General features: G+C 41.4%; 5 protein-coding genes and 1 long non-coding RNA gene across 9 annotated transcripts; 2 read left to right on the forward strand and 4 right to left on the reverse strand.

Annotated features, from left to right (window-relative positions):
* Window positions 1–901: 901 nt before the first annotated feature.
* Window positions 902–6,774, forward strand: si:dkey-88e18.2 (interleukin-12 subunit beta). Of its 3 annotated transcripts, none has more exons than XM_037099117.1 (8): window positions 902–1,961; window positions 2,181–2,262; window positions 2,388–2,648; window positions 2,875–2,977; window positions 3,127–3,317; window positions 4,038–4,186; window positions 4,295–4,405; window positions 5,976–6,774. In XM_037099117.1, exons 1-8 carry the CDS (start codon window positions 1,959–1,961, stop codon window positions 6,120–6,122), a joined length of 1,047 nt encoding a protein of 348 aa, XP_036955012.1. In that variant the 5' UTR covers window positions 902–1,958; the 3' UTR covers window positions 6,123–6,774. The 3 variants fall into 3 exon arrangements, with proteins under 3 accessions (XP_036955012.1, XP_036955014.1, XP_036955011.1); XM_037099116.1 differs by having other exon boundaries at window positions 903–1,961; window positions 3,124–3,317; XM_037099119.1 differs by lacking the exon at window positions 5,976–6,774 and having other exon boundaries at window positions 3,124–3,317; window positions 4,295–5,961.
* LOC119020046 lies at window positions 2,439–2,976 on the reverse strand. The gene is made up of 3 exons (XR_005075220.1): window positions 2,915–2,976; window positions 2,658–2,786; window positions 2,439–2,577 (listed from the first exon to the last, which is right to left on the reverse strand). It is a non-coding gene; the product is annotated as an uncharacterized LOC119020046 (long non-coding RNA).
* Window positions 6,775–6,928: 154 nt separating the features above from the next.
* Window positions 6,929–10,836, forward strand: LOC119020045 (protease-associated domain-containing protein 1-like). The gene is made up of 5 exons (XM_037099123.1): window positions 6,929–7,169; window positions 7,435–7,535; window positions 7,680–7,789; window positions 9,336–9,503; window positions 9,602–10,836. Exons 1-5 carry the CDS (start codon window positions 7,094–7,096, stop codon window positions 9,720–9,722), a joined length of 576 nt encoding a protein of 191 aa, XP_036955018.1. The 5' UTR covers window positions 6,929–7,093; the 3' UTR covers window positions 9,723–10,836.
* A 128-nt stretch (window positions 10,837–10,964) lies between these two features.
* On the reverse strand, window positions 10,965–14,665 carry LOC119020043. 2 transcript variants are annotated; one of them, XM_037099120.1, is made up of 2 exons: window positions 12,506–14,665; window positions 10,965–12,368 (listed from the first exon to the last, which is right to left on the reverse strand). In XM_037099120.1, the coding sequence occupies exons 1-2, from the start codon at window positions 13,343–13,345 to the stop codon at window positions 12,264–12,266; spliced, it is 945 nt and encodes a 314-aa protein (XP_036955015.1). In that variant the 5' UTR covers window positions 13,346–14,665; the 3' UTR covers window positions 10,965–12,263. The 2 variants fall into 2 exon arrangements, with proteins under 2 accessions (XP_036955015.1, XP_036955016.1); XM_037099121.1 differs by having other exon boundaries at window positions 12,462–14,665.
* Window positions 14,666–15,915: 1,250 nt separating this feature from the next.
* LOC119020044 lies at window positions 15,916–17,110 on the reverse strand. Its single transcript, XM_037099122.1, has 2 exons — window positions 16,227–17,110; window positions 15,916–16,089 (listed from the first exon to the last, which is right to left on the reverse strand). The coding sequence occupies exons 1-2, from the start codon at window positions 17,108–17,110 to the stop codon at window positions 16,032–16,034; spliced, it is 942 nt and encodes a 313-aa protein (XP_036955017.1). The 3' UTR covers window positions 15,916–16,031.
* Window positions 17,111–19,937: 2,827 nt separating this feature from the next.
* Window positions 19,938–21,357, reverse strand: LOC119019289 (G-protein coupled receptor 15-like). Its single transcript, XM_037097743.1, has 2 exons — window positions 20,495–21,357; window positions 19,938–20,310 (listed from the first exon to the last, which is right to left on the reverse strand). Exons 1-2 carry the CDS (start codon window positions 21,355–21,357, stop codon window positions 20,271–20,273), a joined length of 903 nt encoding a protein of 300 aa, XP_036953638.1. The 3' UTR covers window positions 19,938–20,270.
* Window positions 21,358–22,007: the final 650 nt, after the last annotated feature.

The following is a 22,007-nucleotide window of genomic DNA, read 5'->3' on the forward strand; positions in this document are numbered from 1 at the left end:
ACATTGTGGCTCTGGTAACATTTATCCGTCTCATTTAGAGAGAAAAAAGAAGTTGTGTGACTCAAATTGATCTTTCAACTAGAAAGTGTGGCCACTACTGAGAATGTACACCACACTTATTAGTTATAAAATGCACTTCCAGCAAAATTGAAACTCATAACAAGACTGAAATGAATTCAGGTATATAAAAATACATTACCAGCTTCATAGTAGTAGTAGTAGTAGTAGTAGTATTTGACAAATAATACTTTTCAGCACTACACAGTTGTGTCCCTGTGTAGTCAATTCTCAGTCAGTCCACACTACTTAGGTCAGCCTTTACAACCCTGTACGACACATTCTCTCCTCCATAAGGGGATCAGCTTGTATATTTACCTGCTCTGTATTCTCGCATTGGACTATGTGATAAGTGACTTCTGGATTGAAGTGTTTTGTTGACACTGATACTATCAATAACTTGATACGCCAATGCAGTCACTGTAGTCAAATAAATGGAGAAAGGGTGTGAGAGGTAACTCGGGGAGCTGCTCTACTACAAGAATAACGCTATTTATGCTTTTAAGGAACTGAAATCTGAGACGAGCTATTTCTGCTCATATAACAGGTTCAGCAGAATTCTATATCAACAATGTAGTTAAACCATGCGTGTCGATACTTTAGATGTTAGATTCTATTAAATATACAGTGTCATTTAATCAACCTGCTTAACTGTGAGGGAGCAAAGAATTGTGGAGGTGCCTCACACACAGCTCAACACATGACAGGGCTGCCTCAGTTATGTGTGTGTGTGAGAAAACACACAAGCTAAATTTGTTGTTCTCGACTGATAGCTTTAATGTCTCGCTCTTTCATATTTGACATTTGGCAGAAAAAAAAAAACTGGATTGCCCCGTAACTAACTAAAGTCATGGGCTGGGAAAGTCCTGTCACCTGTCCCTTTGCCTTTTCCTGTGTGAAGCTGTATGTGCGTGTGAATGCAAGTGTGCATTCTCTGGAACTCTAGGGACATCAGATATCCTCACATCAGTGGTGTGACTGGGGAAAACCTCTGAAGGGAGAGCATTTTCTTTGGTCATCTGATTGTCCAAGATAATGCTAGGTTGTATCTGGGATTTAGTTCCAGGGTTAAGGGTCAGAATTTAGATTAAGGATCAGCTACATTTAGCATTATCGATGAAAAAGGAGGATTCATTTTTTTAAGATCAACAAATTAATTGTTTGGGCTCCAAAGTGATAAAAACAAACATCTCCCAAAACTTGTTTTGTGTGAGCGACACCTCAAAATCCCCAAATCCTTGATGAATTACTTTCATTGAAGACAAAACACAGCAAAAGTTCACATTTTCAAACATTTTAGATATATATTAAAAAAAAGGGGGGGAATACATAGAAAAAGAAGATTACTAGAGCAGCTGGACTAACAATTATCTCTATAAATTGCCTTCCAATTTGATATATTCTGTTGCCAAATGTATCACTGTACACTGTCCATTTTGTTTAGTTCTCAAAAAAATTGCATTATCAAGTGTGTGTCGGGGGTGCTTGGGTGTGTCCAGTTGTGTGTTTTCTAAGATGATTTAGTATTCTGTTTTAAGGGCAAACCCCCACCCCACCGCACACCCACACTAACACCTCTTATCTTCATCTCTCAGTCTTTCGAAACTCGCTATTTACAAAACGTTGACATGCAAAACATAGAGGAAATGCCCTGACTGCCACCTCTGTCAGTGGTCCTCTTATCAGCTTATCACATCACTCTGTTTCACCTCCAAAGGGGCCATTTCGGTGGTGTCGGTGTAGGTGATGATGATGATGATGATGACGATGCATGCAGGATTCATAGATATAAATATGATGCTTCGTGGACAGTTGAAGCATACGATCGCCAGGATTGCTACGACGCAACATCTGCTCACATCAGTTTTTTCATCACATCACTTCAGTGTAACTTCATCGAGATGGTAAGAATGAAACTGCTGGGGGTCAATAGATGCTTGAATAGGTGGCAGAATGGGGTCATTTTTACACATTTTCTCAACTTAAGGTATTGAACTGAAATGTCTCATGACCAGATTTTCATTTTGTTTCTCAGTTGAAGATGAAATGAACAATAATAACTAGCAAATCCCGGCAGAATCGCTTAATTTCTGAATTTCCCTCTTGCTGTCACACTCTCTCAGGGGGCTTTGTCACTGTGGATATTCGGGCTTCTGTTCATCAGCCTCGCAAGAGCACATGAGCTCAACCACTTTCCAGAAAACTGTATGTATTATCTATGGTCCACATATTGTTTTCTGACACTATTTTTTATCTATATATTGACTGTTTCTAAACCTGTTGACTCGTTTTTGTCCATGTGTGTCTCCTATTTACCTATGCCGGTGCAGTTGTGGTGGCAAAAAGGAATGACCCGAATCCAGTCACACTGACCTGCCGTTCAAAGACCGACGAAGCCGTCACATGGAAGGTTGAAAATGAAGAGATGGAGGATGTCAAGTTAGATGACAGCATCAGGCAGGTTGGTCAGAATCTGGTCTTGACGGACATAGATACACCCAAACTGGGCCAATACAGCTGCTGGAGAGAGCAAGAGATGTTATCATCAACCTATCTACTGCTGCTGGAGGATGAAGAGGAAGATGAGTCGGGTGAGATACCCTGGTTTCCTTTTCCATACGTATTCCTCTTCATGTGCTGTAAATTGCAGAAGTCTTTCAAAGTTGATGAGTCTTAAAACGCTCTGGGTGTCTGGCTGGGAGGAGCATTTCTGCGTCTCGAGGATGACCCTGAAGGACAAGATGAATCATTCAGTGTCTTTCATTTGGTGAAATATTCGCCTTTTCTTGTGTTCACTCTCATTTGGGTTCTTTATAGATTCTCCCATCCATTGTCGGGCGAAGTCTTATGATTGTACCTTCAGCTGTAAGTGGACCGACAGTGAATACAAAGCAGTGCGCCTCGGACTGGGCGAGAACTGGTAAGGAAAAATAAAAACAACAACAACTAGTCACAACAGAAAGGCCAAATATTGTATAATGGTTCATAACGACAGACCAACAAGCAAACGCTGTTACTGCCTCAGTTACATATGTCATTTACTGTCAGTTTTTCTGCTTGCCTCAGTAGCAGTGAAGGTGATAAATCATGTCAGTGGATCAGCAGCAAAGAGCAGCTCCAAGATGGGGGATTCCAGTTTGAGCTGGCCCACTCCCTCTCCCCTTATGCTGAGGAAAGCACCATGCTGATTGTCACTGCTGAAGCCATCAGTGACCTCTCCATCGTCAGGAAAACCAAGAGATTTTATCTCAGAGACATTGGTGAGCTGAGTGAAACTGAGTGAAACTGAGCTGCACTAAAGGAAAATAGACACAAGATTATTAAGATTAAACAGTTAACAACATCTTCTGCCAAAAAAAAAACAAACACTGATTAGGTTAGTTTCAGTTATCAGGAAATTGGCCTTGAAAGATGAAATCATATACTTTAGCAGAAAATAGTGGTGTTTGGTCCCATTGTTCAGTGAAGTAAATTTCTAATGAAGGAAAATGGTTTATTCGAAACATTACCAAGATACATAAAGGTCAGTGAGAAAAGGAGATTATTTTCAGATAAACAACTAGAGCTGCAACAATTATTTTGATAATTACATCATCGTTTCTGGTTATTTTTTCTCAAGCAAAAATGTCAAACATTTGCCGGTTCCAGCTCCTTAAATGTAGAGTAATAGTGTAATTTAGGCTTTAGGAAATTGTGATTCAAATTTTTCACACAAGTTTTTTGTTTTTGGACATTTTATAGACTAAAATGATTTATTATCAAAATCATCGACAGGCTAACTGTCATATAAAGCATCAATATGTAGAAATTGGCATTTTGAGCCCCCCCCCCCCTCCAAGAAATAACCTGAAAATGCAATATTAAATCTCAAGTATTAAAATGTAAATGAGACAAATATTAGCGGTTCCACCATTACTCGTCTTTCTTATTTACAGATATACTTTACTGATTGCTTACTTTCATTTTCCTTTCCTGTCCAGTTCAACCTGATAGTCCCCAGATTGTCAAGTGTCAGGAGGTGGAGCAGGACCTGAACGTGACCATCAACCCACCATCCAGCTGGTCCTCGCCTCACAGCTTCTTCAGACTGGAGCACGAGATTGAATACGTGTTGAAAGACAACGGCGAGGTACGTGCAAGCTTGTCTGGTGATCGCTCCATGTGTGTTCCATTCTATCCATTCCTTTTTTTTGTTTGTTTGTTTTTTTTCTCACTGTGTGACCTGTCTTACTTTTAGCACCGACTTTCCACATCTGCTCTGGTACCGAAGAGTATCAGCATGCTGAGGGTCCGATCCAGAGACCCGCTGGTGCTCTCTGCCTGGAGCCAGTGGACTCCCTGGAAAAATGTAACCTACTGATGTTATTTGAATGCATCACGTCTGCTCCTGCTCTGTCATTGTTCTCATATTGTATGTCTACACTGTCCTCTCACGTCCTCTCACCTACTGTTTTCGTACTAGTCACACACTGACAACCAAGAGATTAACACAGCTAACCCCAGAAGCTCAGTAATACGTCCATACAGCACACCTTTGTTATACATTTTTATTTATTAGTCAACTCAAACTATTTATTTGTTTATATATTTATTATTTATGTTAAAATCATACACGCCATTATTGTCTTACTGTGGGGACTAATAGAGGTCCCCACCCAATGTTCTACTGTCACATTTACCCCCCAGTTTACACCCAGACAGAATCAACATGAACCTGTATCTACCAGAAAAAAAAGGGCTGATGGGACAAATCCTAGTCTCATTTAGTATGCACTTCCACACATACGTTCACACAGTTTGTTTCTTGGTGCTGTTATTTCTGTATGTGTTATAAGTGTGTTGGCGTTTCTGTGTATTTCGGTGGTCTGGTGCTGTGCACATCAAATGGCTATTAAAAGAGCTCTGTGCTTCCTTCCTTATATATGTTCCTTTTTTCATTTTTGTTTGTTGCTCTTGTGTGTTGACACTTACTGACAAATAGAAATTCCCCTTTGATATGATGCAACCCACATTTATGTGCATTGGGGCGGACAAATTACTAGAAATACTATAAGCTGAGAGTGTGAACTCAATGGTCCTTGACAGATTGAATTACAGACGTCACTTATAATGAATAATGGAGCCTCTATGGCAGAAGTATTTTAAAGAGGAAATTATCCAAGTCACACTTTATTAAAGACTAAAGGATATTATCTGTTTGTCAGCATTAATATTTTTAAAAAATACTGTATTTAGACTTGTTTAGGTAGTAAAACCTGTAATTACATGCCTGACATTGAATGGAGAGAATAATAGTAGGAGGAGACAGTCGGGCTAACAATGACACACTCTCACAAACATTCTCACTGTCGGCTACAGAATAATGCAAATGTTGTTTGCTTTTTTACATATTCACATCATAATCTGTTAGTTATACGTTTTTGTGAACAATAAAGGCTATCTAAGGCACCAACTACAGCTAACAAACAGCTTAATGCAGCAATGATTATCATAGTTGCACTTGTTTAACCAGCCAGATCTGTTACAGGTGACAAATGCACTGAAGCATAGCCGGGACTCATTAGCTCCTTTCCACAGTTCCATGTTCCATATTTTTCATATTTAGTGAATAAAAAAGGAATATTAGCAGATACATTTTGTATATTTATTCGTTATAAGTGAGAATAAAATAAAAATGAAACTAAAAAACTTGGTTTAGATTGCCCAAACCTTACAAAATACTTGCCGACAGTTTATTGTGCTTGTAGCTTGAGCAGTAAAGGGCATTTTTACGTACAGAAATAACATGCTCCGTGTAAGAGTAATGTTCCATTCTGTAGACCTGAGAGTGACAGTGATGTAGCTCTTACATATTTAAATGAGAGTTAGTTTTTAAAGTTTTTTTTTTCAGACCCTAATCTGTTATTAACTCATTACAGGTGAGAAAAGGGAAAAAGAACCCATGTCAATGCAAAAACAAAGCAAAGTCTTGCTGTCCAGAGTTGCCATCTGGGAGCTTGAACCTCTGCAAGAAGAGAAGGAAGAAAAAAAGGAGCAACAAGGCTGAGCAGAACCAGACATCTTAAAAAGTTCAATAAAAAGACGCCTTGCAAGTGGAATTGTGCTGTTGTGCGAAAAAACCTTTTAGTTGGGAGTTAAATGCGGGGAAATATTTGGATTAATACATTGTTCTTTAGGAAGTGATACAATTGTACCTCTTAATTCGTGCTTGAACACTTTACTTGTAGTGCCAACTTTACTACTATTTGTGTGTTGTGTTGAGTCTAATGCAGCAGCCATGCAATAAATCTACACAGTCATGAGGCTGTAATGCTCAGTCCTGATGAACATTATAATGTGCTGTTTGTATTTTATTCCATTACTATTATTGCGCATATCATGTGTTCCTTGAAGAGTGAATCTGTGGTTATCAGTTATTTGCTACCATAACAACAACATCTCTGGGTCTGAACATTGTTGGAAACATTTGGGATCATGTAAGTATGTAACACCTTAAACAACAAGGGTCTTGTTGACATATCAATGCAGAAATGTTACATACTATATCTTTATACCCTCTATATTTATTTAAGGATGCATGAATGCGTTTAACGTCCCCTACAACTTCTGTAGTCTCATTCAGCCACTTGTCGGCAGCCACCGTTTTAAGACAGGTAACACAACATGTGAATGTCTTTGGCCTGCGGCAGCCACAGACCTTATGTCAGGCATTTATCTGAAGATAATTTTGAAAAAGTAACTTACTTTTGAGACTAGGGAACAGGATGTGCAAGAATGCTACCTGACTTCCGGGTTTTAGGACCACAGACTGCACCACTCTAGGGGGCCCAGCTGCAGCCCGGAGGCCCTGGAGTAGCTCAGTCCGCCTTTGCCAGATACGCATGCGCATTAAAGGAAGCGCGGAAGTAGCTGCGGCTCTGTTGTGCGCTGACAACAGACCGACAGCTGCAGATGGACAAAAGCTCGCCCTCACGTGTTCTTCCACGCTGAATTCTCGCCTGTGTAACGTCGAGGGGGCTTCACAGATGTCTTGAACATGGCGGAGGTTGTTCGGACAGCAGCTGTGGTTTTATACCTCTGGAGCGTTTTCATGCAGTTCAGTCGCCTGTCAGGTGAGAGAGTGAGGGGAGGAGGAGGAGGAGGAGGAGGAGGAGGCAGGTCAGCTGTTAACACCTCATTAAGCTAACAGAGGGCTTTCAGGCGCATGCTAAGGTGATTCGTCCCTGGTTTAGCTGCACTCTGTCGTATTCCCTGTGAATCTCCGTCACATATCAGTGTGGTTTACCAACACTGACTTCATACTCACGATGCAGTAATTCACATGTCAGAGAGAAGCCCGACGTTTTCCCTTTTTTCTCTCTGTGTGGTCTGCTTCAGGTCTGGGGATCAATGAACTGCTTTATTTCCGGGTGATCAGTCCAGAGGAGATAGGGTACATCTTCAGTGCAGCACCTGCTAAAGACTTCGGAGGAGACTTTGTTAGTACTCCGCCCTCCCCTGAATTTCACTTGTCTCAAGCCTCAGATGTGTATTCACCATGTAACACACCTCCTCTCTCTCTCTCTCTCTCTCTCTCTCTCTCTCTCTCTCTCTCTCTCTCGCTCTCTCCATTTGTTCACCAGACATCATCCTATGATGAGATTTTCCTAGTGCCAGCAAATCCGGCAGATGGCTGCTCAGACCTGAAGGACAGTGAAATCATCCAGGGACAAGTCATCCTGGTGGAACGAGGGTATGTTCACACACACACCTCAGAGCCTTGTAGCTTCACCTGTACAAGCCAGAGATGTCAGCGGAGGAGGGAGGGTGGGGGTGGCCGGGGTCACGGTGAAGCTGTGGCCTGAGATCAAAATGTAAGAACCAAAAGAGGTTTGGCAAGTAAGGCAACTCCTTGTATATCCTGTTTGAGGTCCTGTGTTGTAGATGCAAATCATGTGTTCACACTATAACACCCTTCAGCAAAAAGAAAACATTTATCTTTACTGGTTGATGCAGCTTTTCAGAGCTGACTACACCTGCAAACTCCTAGCCTTCAGTTGTAAAGAATATAATTACAGGCACTATTGCAGTTAGCTGTCTGGCTTTTCAAAAAATACCAAGAGACTGATGTGTCATATTTGAATATCCAGTTTGATTTACACTTGGGACCTAATGTTTACAACGCACTTAAATTGTGATAGTGTGTTTATGTTTTCATAGATGCTGAGCATGAAACAACTCACTTTAATCAATCAACCAGTGAAAATGTATTTGTGTAGCACTATTCATACATCAAAGTAACACAGAGTCCTTCACAAAATGACAAAAAAAAAAATACCCTTCACCACCACCCCCTCTCACATACTTGCATATACACAAACACACATACATGAATAGCAAGCAATATGAAACAGAAACGGAGGGAGCACGATCATGAGTAAAACACATAGATTAAACACAGTTATTCATAGAATAGAGGGACAATACACTCAATAAATCTTAAGAAAAAAAACAATGTAACTAACAACAAATAGGACTGTCGCACCACCGGCCAGAACGCCCCCATCCAGCACCCGTCCCGAGGGCAACACCACCCTCTGCCACAGCCGACATGATCTATAAGCGTCAAATCAACTTGAGTTGACAGCACGTGCCCTGTTATCTTCGTTTACATAATGTCAGCACAAATGAGGGTTTAGGACCGAATACTAAATTGTGTTTTGACAAGCAAAGCCAGACATGCAGCCTGGCAGTGTGTCACAACTGCAGATTGTTCATGAAGCTCATACAATGTTCACCCCAGGCACCACAGTACCCTACTTTATCTTGTGCTTAAGGGCAGAAACATGGTCCAAGCAAGTAAACACAGATGGCATTCAGACGCTTTAAGCTATGCAAGAGCGATTACACGAGTTGTTGCATTTCGGTATGTGTCACCTGGAAATCCTAACACAGTGAATGCTGCAGTCTTTTGCATCCAGCAGGCACCACAGAATGAAACAAAAAGAGAGAGGGAACCCCTCCTGTTTGGGTTTACTTCCGCTTAAAACAACCACTGCCTCTCAGTTTCACAAAGCTCGAGCTGAGCGTGTCCACGCGCACATCTTTTCTCCTCTGTTTGTTTTTGTCCTCTTTCTGTGCAGTTGTGTAACAGTACAAACTGGCTTCATGGTACAGTAAGGTTTGACTAAATGTGTGAATAAAGCTCATTGGATGTTATATTACATTTTATGATGGCTGGCTGATTTCAATTAAAATGGATTCTCCCATGTCTTTATCTGTTTTCACGTGCGCTCCAGAGGCTGTTCCTTTGTTCAAAAGGCCCGACATGTGGAGGAGGCAGGAGGCAAAGCTGTTCTCATTGCTGATAATGCTGAGGACAATGACAGTCAGTACCTTGATATGATAACTGATGGAAGCACTGTCAAACCAAGCATACCTGCTCTGTTCCTGCTGGGACGTGACGGGTAAGAGAAAACATTCAGACCCGCTTGTTTTGATATAATAAGTGGCATTAATAGGAGGCATTCCTGGAGATTAATCATTTCTCCCTCATGTGTTCTAGGATGATGATCAGACGGTCTCTTCAGAGACAAGCACTGCCGTGGGCGGTCATTTCAATTCCTGTCAATGTTTCCTCGTTGGCCTCTTTCCCACTCAAGCAGCCCCCATGGACACTGTGGTAGAAATGACCCGTCCACAACTTGATGCACCCCCTCACTCAGTAAACACACTGTCATCAGTTAGGAGTGCACAGCCACGCAGGGAAATTCTGCTGGTGGTTAAACAAATTCACACGCAAAGGCAGGCGGCTGACATTAACATATGTACACAGGATGATGATTATACACCTAAGTACACAGCCAAAGGCCTGTGGAGCAAACTTTGAAAAGTGTCCAAATGGACTCTGTCACGACTCATTCATGCTCAGAGATAGATACTCATAGTGATAGAGCCCTCTGTCTGTACGCTGCCTTTATTTCATCCATATTTGTGCCCGTTCTCTGAAAGCTGAAATGGAGCAGTACCACCAGAATCTTAGGGGCAGTGTAGCAGTGAGACAACCATAGACGTCTGAAAGGTCATCGTCAGTTTCTGTCAGTGGTAAAGTGAAACAAAATTCTCTGTCCACATGCCTCCATGTATTCACTGGCCTCACTGACCGCTGCCACCTACAATGCTGCCTTCACTCAAGCCTCTTTCTGTACAGGTACATTATCATAACCTCCCCCACCACTCCTCCTCTGTTGCCATGTCTGTTGTTGTCCATACTGCTTGACTCTGAGCTGCCCTCTAGTGGATGTGTGTCTTACTATCCATGCCAACTTGAAGGATGCGTAGTAGCATGTGTGGGCAGTTAAGGTTACATCATTTCGAGATGGATGTATCTGTTTTTGCACATAAAAGGGGGCATAAATAATGTCAGCTGAAGTTAACTGAATCAGCCAGTAGTTTTGAAGATAATGAGACTCTTTTCCAGTCGAATAGTCTCAAGGAGCATCTGCACAGGTGATTTACTGATGAGTAGACAGTCGTTAAACTGTGTAAACTTGATACACATCAATACAACCCTTTCAAATTGAAGTGCACGGTTTCTCTTGCATTGTCAAATAGTACAAACTCCTGCATAAGCTTCTATGTGGGGAAATATAAGCTATGACCACACCGTGCAGCGCACCTGGAAAGTAACCTACTGTAAATATGTCAGTACATTCCTGCTTATTTGCATGAACTTTAACAGGGTGACCATGAATTGGACATTGTTCTCTTCTGCTTAATAAATATAGAATGTTTTTTTTTTCACAAAAGACTCAGATGTATTACCTTTTCCTATCTACACAACCTTTAAGAACATATACACACGTTGTCCTCTTGTGCCTGAAGCTGAAATCACCTGGACTCATGAGAGAAGTAAAACAAGTACATTGACCTCATTAACATCAACTTAATTACTTCATAACATTCAGTAACAACTGTATCTACTTTCATACTTCATGTTTGGAGCAGTTCAGTTAGACATGATTGATACAATGTGGTGTTTGGGGAAACAAATGTATAGAAAGTTAAAATAATGGTAAATGATGAATGGCAAAAAACCATTTTGTCTTTTGTCTTTATATTCTGCAATGCCTTCTGATAAGCTTTTGAAAACAACAGCTTCATTCATACATATTACAAAAAAATAAAATGTGCTAATTTCAGCTCTTTTCATTTGGAGAAAAAAATAGGCCTGTATTTATTCATTGTTCATTTGAATAAATAATAATGAACTTTATTTATATAGCACCTTTAAAAACAGTGTTTACACAGTGCTTTGAGGAACAGACAACAGCAGGAAGACACTATCACAGAATAAATAGTCAAGCCAAAAAACAAGAAAGTCTCAGGTGCGTTAAACAAGAAGGCAGAAGAGAAAATATAAAAACACAGAGTCAGTGTGAGTACACAGAAAACATGACGATAAAAGTAGAACTCTGAGTTCATTAGAGTTTGTGTATTCATCAGTCGACCTATGAGGATAATAGAAGTCATCTGTAATTTTCTTGAATCTTCTTGAATAAAAACACAAAAGCCTAGAAAACTTGAATTAGTGGCGCACACACGCGCACACACACACACACACACAGGGGCATTTCCACAGGCAGCATTGAAATCATTTTTAATAACGTGATGTGAGAGTTGACTCATGTTCTTAAGAAAGAGCAAGTCTCGACTGAGACAGGTTTTCAGTTCCTGCATGGGTGGTAACTTGGTATGAATAAATAAAACAGCGACTTCAGGCTGAAACCCAAATAGAAACCCACAACAACATAACCGCAGAATAAAAACACCGCAGTGCTCAGTGCCAAACTTGCACAACTCAGTGTTTGCCCGACATGAAGTGCGTTTCAGCGCCACGCACACCGACACTGCAGCCTCATTAACAGACAGATCACCGAATCATGTGATTATAACTTTCTTTACCAAATGCTTCGTGGTGCAGTACGAATCAAACAAACAACTCGCCAGCTGTGCATCCTAGCTTGAACTGAACCTTATATATGTATATTAGATTATTTATTAGACTATTTCTTTTTTTGATTGAGGTTGTTCAGATTGTGTAACTTCTTCTCAGCTTGATGTTTAATCTGCAGGATCTGTTGGGGGACATGAAACAATAAATTCAGGAGAATCACTTCAGAGGATAGTGTTTGAATAAAACCCTGGCTGTGTGTGGGGGGCAGTTTTTATTGTCTGAATTTAAATCTATAAGAGTGGAGAGACAGATATATAGTTGAATGAAGCACCCCGGTCAGTTTTTGCTGTCTCCCTTCCCATGACAGGATCCGATTCTGGAGAAGAAAAGAAAAACAAACACAAATGAGTGACTGATCATGGCAGGAACAGTTTACGTATTGGGTGTTGTTCTTCCTCCCGCCGGTTACCTCCTCCTGCACCTCGGACACACTCTGCCCCACACCGTCCTCACCGTGGCCTCCCTCAGAGCCGGGCTCCCCCAGATGTACACAGCTGGCGTGCTCACGGCGTTCAGGCGAGCCATGATGGCGAAGAGATTAGTGGCCTCGTTCCGAAACGTCAGCCCCCTCCCCAGAAACCTGAGGACGATATTGACGAAAGACGGACACCACAGCACCAGGAAGCTTATGACGACGAAGATGATGATCTTTAACGACTCCTTCTTGTTCTCTTTCTCGGCGCTGGGAGGATCTTTCTCCAGCTGGAACCTGGCGACGACGTACAGCTTGACGGTCATGACCAGCTTGGTGAGCACGATGAGCTGGAAGAAGGCGATGCTGAACACGTACAGCTGCGTCGCCTTGGAGAGAGGCAGCAGGTTCCGGGCGAGCAGGTGGGCGAAGTTATAGAGCCAGCAGTAGATGTTGACGGCGATCACGAAGTGTCTCGTCACGAAGCGGCTGTAGATGAAGGGGTGGCACACAGCGAAGTACCTGTCGAACTGTGCGAACAGAAACGTCAGTATGTTCACCCCTAGCAGGGACGTCAAGACATTATAGGTACCATTTCTGGACGGATACCCCTCATGAACGTCAAACAGACCGAGATAATACACCGAGAACCCGACCAGCGTGTCACACACGCTGGTGTTGAGCATGAAGATGAACCTGTTCTGCAGGCGCAGCGCTCTGGTGGCGCAGATGCCAACGACTACCGTCCCCGCCATGAGAACAGTAGTGGTGGCGAATAATATCTGGAAAATGAAGATGAAATAATCCTCGGGACTGTCGAAGTCCACCGAGAGGGCAACTCCTCCCGAGGCAGAGCCTGGTGTGATGTTGGAGAGGAGCATCGTCCGTGCGCAGATGTTCCTCCAGCGCAGGCTTTGTTTTATACAGTCACACCGGCTCTCTGGAGATCAGGCCCGAACCGGCCACTTTTTTTCTTTTTTTTTTTCTGGGTCTTACTCATCATGATATCTGTCATATCGTTAAAACGAACACTCACATGTAATTAAAAAAAATGTCACATCTATATTGAATCAAACTTTAGTTGATGATTATTTCACTGTTAAGAAGCAATTAAATGCTTTATAAAGTTTTTATTAGCATTTTTTGAATTGGAAAGACAAGTTTGAAATGCACAGTAAATACTGTGTAGTTCTACTTCAGTATTTTAATTCATTTTATAGCTACTTAAGCATTTTATTGTATATATTACTTTATTGTTTTATATCTGCCTGCTTTTTGTTTGTATTTGCACTTGAATGTACCCGCTGCTATGATAACCTAATTTCCCTTTTGGGATTAATAAAGTCTATCTATCTATCTATCTATCTATCTATCTATCTATCTATCTATCTATCTATCTATCTATCTATCTATCTATCTATCTATCTATCTATCTAGTTCAGTCATACACACTATTTGGATGGCTGTTAAAATGTTGCAACTGATGTTTTTTTCTTTTCTTTACAACTGCTTTATAAATGTTTAATGGACCTTTTCTTTGTTTCTTAACTGTGAAATTGCTTAACTGATGTTTAACGAAGGTTATAAAATTTATAAAATGTTAAGCATGTCAGGAGGAGAGTAGTTAATAATATTATAATATCTATTGTAATATATTATAATATTTGTTTACTTATTTTCTTCTTCTTCTGTTGGAATTTGCGTCCAGTTTAATCTATTTGCTCCCATCGATATTATTTCCTAAGCAATTATTGGTCTTGTCCAAGAAATGCACATATTTTTTCTATAGTCTTCAAAATGTCCTTGATGGACTGGTGGGGCTGGGGGCACCTCAGAATCTCTAAAATCCTGGCTACGGCCCTGCTAGAGATGCTCTGATCGTATGTCCTGTTTTCCCCCTTTAGCAGCAAAAATCCTGCAGAGAATTTAGCTCAAACCTCTGCAGGTTCAGATGGTTTAATTCTTTTTCTCTCATATGTACAATGTCCACATTTTTTCAGCTCTTACTGTGCTGTCATTTAACAATATGTCCTCAGCCCCATCAGGAAAATATATAGGAATATTGAGTTCTAAGGATTTTAGCAATAAATGAATAAATAAAAATAAAAAATCTTCCTATCACATATATTTGATCCAATATAATATTTTACAGGAGTGCAATGTAAAATTAAGTAAATGTCTGAGTTATCACAGGTGATAGAACAACCCATTTCATAAGCATTACTTTATGGCTAATTCTTGGATATTACTTACAACCTGCAATAAATTTGCATTAATTGCATGTAGTCCAACAAAGTTAATTACCTTAATGCAGGAATCCAACTGCGTATAAATATCAAAGATTGAATAATTTACAGTCAAACAAGCGATTATTTGTTACTGTGCTGTAACATTTGTTATTGTGTGCTGTAAAATTCACATAAAAGAGACACTATCATGATGGATTGAGCTTAGAAAAAAGATTGATTCAATTTTTTTTATTAGGCTGAATCTCTGAGGAGGCATCTTTGACTAAACAGTGAACAGTGAAAAAAAGAAAAAGCTGCAGCTCAATGTCAGGAACGACCTGTAGGAAAATGTGTGACAAATACAAGCATTTGTTATTAGCACAAACATTAAATTACATTAAAAAGTAGGATTTTTAATGTATTATTTCTGTATTCAGACAAGTTAGAAATAATGCTAATACATGTTTTCAATGTGTTCTTTTTAAAGGCACACGTGAATATGGACTGCAGTGGACACTGTGCATCAGCTGGTACCTGTTAAATCCTTTATTTCTCAAAAAGCAGAGTGGAAACAAAAACTACATCTTCAAATATGAGATATCAGAAGTACCTTTAGACAGATTACAATAATAATCATATTTATTGCACACCTTATTTTGTTTGTATGGGTTAACAATACCTATATTCTGCCCACTGGATCTACAGTCACATCAAATCTGAAGACTATTTAGTATTGCTAATAATTTAAATGATTCAAGTGTAAATCATATTATAATCAAAATGATCTTGGTGCAGTGGTGTTATGGAGGTTTCTCTTTTCTTGTTTATATTCTTCATATTGTTCTTACTGCTCTCTATTTTTGCTGTCCCATTTTGCTGCTGTAATAATGCAGATGTCCCTGTTGTGCCTCTAACAAAACATTATTTCATCCTGTCTTAGCTTAAAACATAGCTACAATATCAGGATGAATCCTAGTGGATGAATGACATTCAGATGAAGTCAGGTGGATTTTCAGTAGAAGACAAGATGAAATATCTTAGGAACATCTGAATAAAAGTATTTCTAACACACACAGACACACACACACTTTTTTTTTTTTTTTAACCTGATTGGTTTCCTGAGATTGAGACAATCTTCGGATTTTGACATTTTTGAATTATAATACCTTACACCTCAGGTTGTGGACAGGGCTTTATGGGCTCCATCATCATCTCACACATACTCCCACAAATCTGTATTGGACACCTTGTATGAACGGGATGAGCTGACAGTTTGAATGTTAGTTGTGAGTCCTTCATCACTGGATCTTTGCAGCAGCTGCTGACGGGTGAACATGTGTCAGTGGCTCTTCAGAGGCCTCCCTTTGCCGTTTGCCTTCACAGGACAGGAGCCAACTCTGCGGGAGAGAAACCAGGTGCTCATCGACAGGAATGAATGAATGAATGGATGGATGGATGGATGGATGGATGGATGGATGAACGGGATCCTTTTTTTTTTTTTTTTTACTGCAGTATATTTATTTAACCTTCTTACCTCCTCCTGCACCTCGGACACACTCTGCCCCACACCGTCCTCACCGTGGCCTCCCTCAGAGCCGGGCTCCCCCAGATGTACACAGCTGGCGTGCTCACGGCGTTCAGGCGAGCCATGATGGCGAAGAGATTAGTGGCCTCGTTCCTGAAAATCAGCCCTCCTCCCGCCACCAATCTGAGGACGATATTGACAAAAGACGGACACCACAGCACCAAGAAGTTTATGACAACAAAGATGATGATCTTTAATGACTCCTTCTTGGTCTCTCTCTCCGCGCTGGGAGGATCTTTCTCCAGCTGGAACCTGGCGACGACGTACAGCTTGATGGTCATGACCACTTTGGTGATCACAATGATCTGTAAGCTGACCATGCTGTAGACATACGCCTGTATTGACCAGGAGAGTGGTAAGAAATTCAGGATGATCGACTGGCCATAGACATGAAGCCAGCAGTAGATATTTAGGCAGATCACCACGCGGCGCGTTATAAAGCGCGCGTAGATGAAGGGATGGCACACAGCGAAGTACCTGTCGAACTGTGCGAACAGAAACGTCATTATGTTCACCCCGAGGATGGACGGCAACATATTATAAGTCCCATTTCTTGACGGATACCCCTCCTGGACGTCAAACAGACCGACATAATACACAGAGAACCCGACCAGCGTGTCACACACGCTGGTGTTGAGCATGAAGATGAACCTGTTCTGCAGGCGCAGCGCTCTGGTGGCGCAGATGGAGATGACGACAGGTCCGGCTATGAGAACTGCAGCCGTGGCGAACAATATCTGGAAAATGAAGATGAGATAATCCACAGGACTGTCAAAGTTCACCGAGAGGGGAACGCCTCTGCTCACAGAGTGTGTGGTGTTGGAGAGGAGCATTGTTCCAACAGCGCTGCCCGAGTGAGAGACTTTATAGAGCTGCCCGGTCAAATAACGCCCATCTGATGCAGCACCAGGAGCCCCGATCTAATCTCACTGTTCATATCAATGTTCAGGCTACAAAGAATTAAATAATGATAGATGGATTTATTTTTTGTGGGTCGAAGCATTGTCAAATAAAACCATTGCCAGCACAGCCTATGGTTAATATAATTAATGAATGAATGAATTAGCTAATAGATAACTAAAAGCCTTTAAAGGTGCAGTGTGTAGTTTTGGGGAAGACATTTTAACCAGATGAGAAAAATCTTGATTGACTGATTTTATCTTCTTCTTCTTTTTTTTGTTTTTTTTGTTTTTTTGTTTTAATGTTCAAACAAGAAGAGAAAAACAAACTGTCTTCATTTTCATGACTTCATACTGTTTTATTTTTGTTTGTAATTGGCGGACCCTGTCACCTTCATAGCTTCAAACTGTTCTGGGGACCTTATTTTCCTCTGAGACCATTTTTTAATTCAGTCATATAAAAGATAAATATAAGTATTTGCTAATATGATTTCATTAATATTGTAAACATATATGAAATATGCTGATACAGAGGATTCACCTTCATGATTAAATATTCAAGTAATGGAAATCTTCATAATAATTAAATCCAAGTTATAATCAACATGGATACAGACTCAATATAAGTTATTGGCTTGATTTATTGATGAATTAATAATTGATGGTATCACTCATGAATACTCAGTGTAAAATGAGATGGCTGGGTTAGCCTGATGTCCTTCATGCTTTACGCTCTATGCGGTGTGTTTCTGTCCCATCTGGTCTTGATTGAACACATTAATTTAAGGATTGGGCGACATTTGAGCACAGAACTAATGTGCTACTTCCTTTCCATTTACTTAATACATTTAGTTACTGTGCAGATGCTGATTATTCACCGTTGGCAGGCAGGACATGTGAGAGGATGTTGCTTCAGAGTCAAATATATATTTGCATATATATGTATAATTCGTTTATTTTATGGGCAATCTGACATTAAAAATAATGATAATAATAATTCCAACAATCCGAAAATGCTGCAGTCTATAATTGTGTCAAGGAGCTCTTTGTTGCTGTGAAATCTTCTGAATTATCCCTCCATCGTTATCGACCCAGTTGGGAAGAAAATGTTTGAATACGTCACATTTCACACCACCACGTTTAGAAAGCATTGTGCAAAATCAACATGACCAACATTACTCGACAACAAAACTGGATATTTCAGCAATAGCCATAATCTCAAATGATTATTATTATTATTATTATTATTATTATTATTATTATTATTATTATCAATAACAACAATAATAATAATAATTAGTAATAATAATAATAATAATAATAATAATAATAATAATAATAATAATAATAATAATAATAATAATACATATTTTGACGGTTTTAATAGTAGTCAAAGCAGTTTGATCTCCCACAAACATTCATACAAATACAATGTGTTTGCGATTGACTGCTGCTGCACTGCTGAAATAATTATTATAATAGAATTAAAACAAAACAAACAAACACACAAACAAAAATCTCGTCGTCATGACTGAATAAACACGCTGATCTGAAACTACAACTGAAACTACGACTCGTACTGTTTAACTTTGTTTGTATGTGGCGGACCCTGCCACCTATCCACTGTCAGACAATGTTCTTAGGACCTCATTTTCCTCTGAGAAAAAAAAATACACATATTTTGTAACTATCATTTCAAATTCTGACTTTTGCGAAGCACCGGTCGAACATGGGCGAACAGAAACGTCATGATGTTCGCTCCGAGGAGAGATGATAGAATGTAATAAGTCCAGTTTTTTTTAGGGGGGGAAGCCCACCTGCACATCGAAGAGGTGCTGGTAGAAAATGCCGCAGCCTGTCACAGTGTCACAGATGCTCTTGTTCAGCATGAACATGAACCGGTTTTGTCTCAGGAGCGCACAGGTGCAGCTGATAACACAGACCACAGAGCCGGCCACCAGCACGGTGCTCACACAAATGATAAAATCATTTTAAAGTCGTGTGTGTGCGTCTTGTACAGAGGGTTGGGAGGAGGTATGATGAGAAGTCCCATCGCCCCATTCAGTTTGTGGTTAATTAGGTTTTATTCATGTTTATCATTCCAACAATAGAAGAAGAAGAATATCAGAAATGAAGTCATCTTAAAGTCGGGCCTCCACACCTGTCAACAACAACAGCAGCAGCAGGGAGCTGACCAGGGTCCTGAACCTGCGGCTGTCATCATCATCATCATCATCATCATCACCGGGTGCACAACTTGTTTTAATCTGCAACTCTTTATTTGCTTGCTGTCAATATATTTTAATGCTCTTAATGTCTGATGAGTTTCAAATGTCGCTGTATGGATAAACTTGTGTATTTTGGCCCAATCGCAGCAAATTCAAACTTTGCGGCTTCGATCAAGACGAATATCCACATTTAGCCAACAAAACGTGACAGCTGATCTTGTTGGTGAGAGCAAGTTAGTGTCCCAAGTCCTGAGCTGAGCAGAGAGGCAGCAGTATGACTGCAGCTCATGAAGCTTCATCGCATATTCACGTTGCCTTGTTGCGATTCACAGGCCTCCACATACACATTAACCAGACCGGAACGACTCAAAACTAAAAGTTTAAAACCACCTTTAAAAGGAGAAGTGATATAGATGGAAATGATTCACTCCTGACCTGAAATGTTCGCGGCTGGATGAAGAAATGAATGAACAAACACAATTCTTATTTTAAATTCAAGAGAAGCAATCGAGGCGGCTGTTACAGGAAAACGTTATTCGGATGTAGACATTTATTCTGGTATGACAAGTATGACAGAGTTTCATGTGAAGAACAACACCACACCGTCTCCAGATGAAATGTTCCAGTAAGTTGTCTTGGGTTCACATGCGCGGCAGTGGGAAACATACATTCAGTATTTCCATCCAGTGTATTCAGAAAGAAAAAAAAAATCACATTTCATTTGTAATAACACACCTGAAGCCCGAGTAAAAAAAAAAACGGAGCTGCTCAGCGTGTCGAGCGTTTTGTTTCCGTCATGGCTGAGCTCACATGCGGCCTTTTCAGTCATTATGATACCTGGTGCTGCTGCTGACGGCGGCTGGCGGCTACAACTTGTGCGTCACTCCATCGAAGGTGAAGCCAATTCTGAAAGAGACAGACAGAGAGGAGAAGAGGACGATGAAGGAGAGGAAGTGACTGTGATCACTGGACAAGATTTCGCATTCACACAAAATCGCATGAAGACAATCAGCTCTGCGGCTGTAAAAGGGTACACGACGCGTGGTAAACACCCTGATGGAGATGCTTGAATGCTGAGGCCGACTCTCACCTCGCCCTCCTGCAGGGGCACACCCCCCGCCACACCGTCCTCCACACGGCCCCCCGCAGCGCCGGGCTGCCCCAGATATACAGAACCGGCGTGACCAGCGCGTTCAGGCGCGCCAAGATGGCGAACAGGTTAGTGGCTTCGTTCCGGAACAACAGACCTTTCCGAGTCAACTGTCTGACAATGATATTGACGAACGACGGACACCACAGAGCCAAGAAGCAGATCACCACAAACACGATGATGCGCAGAGACTCCTTCTTGTTGTCTCTGTCCGCGCTGGGCGCCTCTCTCCCCAGCTGGTTCCTGGCTATGATGTACAATTTAACTGTCATTAACACTTTGACCACGACAATAATCTGCAGGGTCATTACGCCGAACGCGTTTATTTGAGCCGCCTTTGAGATGGGCACCATGTTCTGCACCGTGAGGATGGTGTAGGTGTAAATCCAGCAAAACGCGCAAATGCCGATGACAACCGACCTCGTTATGAAGCGGCTGTAGAAGAAAGGGTGGCACACGGCGAAGTAGCGGTCGAACTGAGCGAAGAGGAAGGTCAACACGTTGACCCCGAGAAATGAGGGTAAGATGTAGAACGTCCCGTTCCTCGACGGGTAGCCCTCCTGGACGTCGAAGAGGCCGAGGTAGTAGACGGAGAAGCCGGTCAGAGTGTCGCTGATGCTCGTGTTCAGCATGAAGACGAACCGGTTCTGGCCCCGCAGAAACCGGGTCGCAGATATACCGATGACCACCGAGCCGGCCACCAGCACGGCGCTCGTGGCGAACATGATGTGAAAGATGAAGATGAGGAAGTCCTCCGGACTGTCGAAGTCCACCGACAGAGGGACGGTGGCGTTGAGGAGCATCCTGGCGCTCCGCCAGAAGACCAGCAGCCGTCGTATTTATAGATGAACGGTGCCACTTGTCTGGATTTTAACAAACCTCCTGATCTCTGGAGGGCAGAGGGTTCCGCATAAACAAGACTGTCGACAGGTGGAAATGACGCCTGCCAGGAAAAAAATGAGGCCTCATCAGAAAAAGTCCTCCGGGTGTTCAGACACAGTGATCACCAGTCACCCGTCTGTGGTTTCCACAACACTTCCTCAGTGGTTTGGTGCTGTTGGTGCTGTTTTGGTTGTTTGGTTCAGGATGAAGCAGGAACACTTTCCTTTAAGATTCTATCACTTTTTGGCTCAATGCCCAGGTCACTTCCCCCACTCTTCTTCAGAATGAAAACTGAATTAGCTTCTAAATCAACTTCATGTGCTTTACCTCAACCAGGATATCTGAGTTCTTTTACAGAGGATATTTGTACAGATGTCTTCTCTAATTCTTCTTATTTTTCAGAGCATACTTATTGACATTTGCTCGTCACTCAGGACAGCACTGAATAAATAAGATATAAAATATGAAATAATGGAGCTGACTGTGGCTCAGCAGGTAGAGCAGGTCAGCTAGTGACCAGAGTGTTGCTGGTTCAAATCCCAGCTCTCCCGGGCTGAGCTGAGCTGCATGT

The sequence above is a fragment of the Acanthopagrus latus genome, chromosome 5 (genome assembly GCF_904848185.1).
Source record: "Acanthopagrus latus isolate v.2019 chromosome 5, fAcaLat1.1, whole genome shotgun sequence".
Classification (NCBI taxonomy): Eukaryota; Metazoa; Chordata; class Actinopteri; order Spariformes; family Sparidae; genus Acanthopagrus; species Acanthopagrus latus.

Coding starts and splice junctions, on each gene's coding strand:
- si:dkey-88e18.2 (XM_037099116.1), top strand. Junction 2,978..3,123: donor CTCGGACTGGGCGAGAACTG/GTAAGGAAAAAT, acceptor TGCTTGCCTCAG/TAGCAGTGAAGGTGATAAAT. Junction 3,318..4,037: donor ATTTTATCTCAGAGACATTG/GTGAGCTGAGTG, acceptor TTTCCTGTCCAG/TTCAACCTGATAGTCCCCAG.
- LOC119020045 (XM_037099123.1), top strand. CDS start 7,094: ATGGCGGAGGTTGTTCGGACAGCAGCTGTGGTTTTATACCTCTGGAGC. Junction 7,536..7,679: donor AAGACTTCGGAGGAGACTTT/GTTAGTACTCCG, acceptor TTTGTTCACCAG/ACATCATCCTATGATGAGAT. Junction 9,504..9,601: donor TTCCTGCTGGGACGTGACGG/GTAAGAGAAAAC, acceptor CATGTGTTCTAG/GATGATGATCAGACGGTCTC.
- LOC119020043 (XM_037099120.1), bottom strand. CDS start 13,345: ATGCTCCTCTCCAACATCACACCAGGCTCTGCCTCGGGAGGAGTTGCC. Junction 12,369..12,505: donor CGGCTCTGAGGGAGGCCACG/GTGAGGACGGTG, acceptor TTTCTTCTCCAG/AATCGGATCCTGTCATGGGA.
- LOC119020044 (XM_037099122.1), bottom strand. CDS start 17,110: ATGCTCCTCTCCAACACCACACACTCTGTGAGCAGAGGCGTTCCCCTC. Junction 16,090..16,226: donor TGTCCGAGGTGCAGGAGGAG/GTAAGAAGGTTA, acceptor TCTCTCCCGCAG/AGTTGGCTCCTGTCCTGTGA.
- LOC119019289 (XM_037097743.1), bottom strand. CDS start 21,357: ATGCTCCTCAACGCCACCGTCCCTCTGTCGGTGGACTTCGACAGTCCG. Junction 20,311..20,494: donor TGCCCCTGCAGGAGGGCGAG/GTGAGAGTCGGC, acceptor TGTCTCTTTCAG/AATTGGCTTCACCTTCGATG.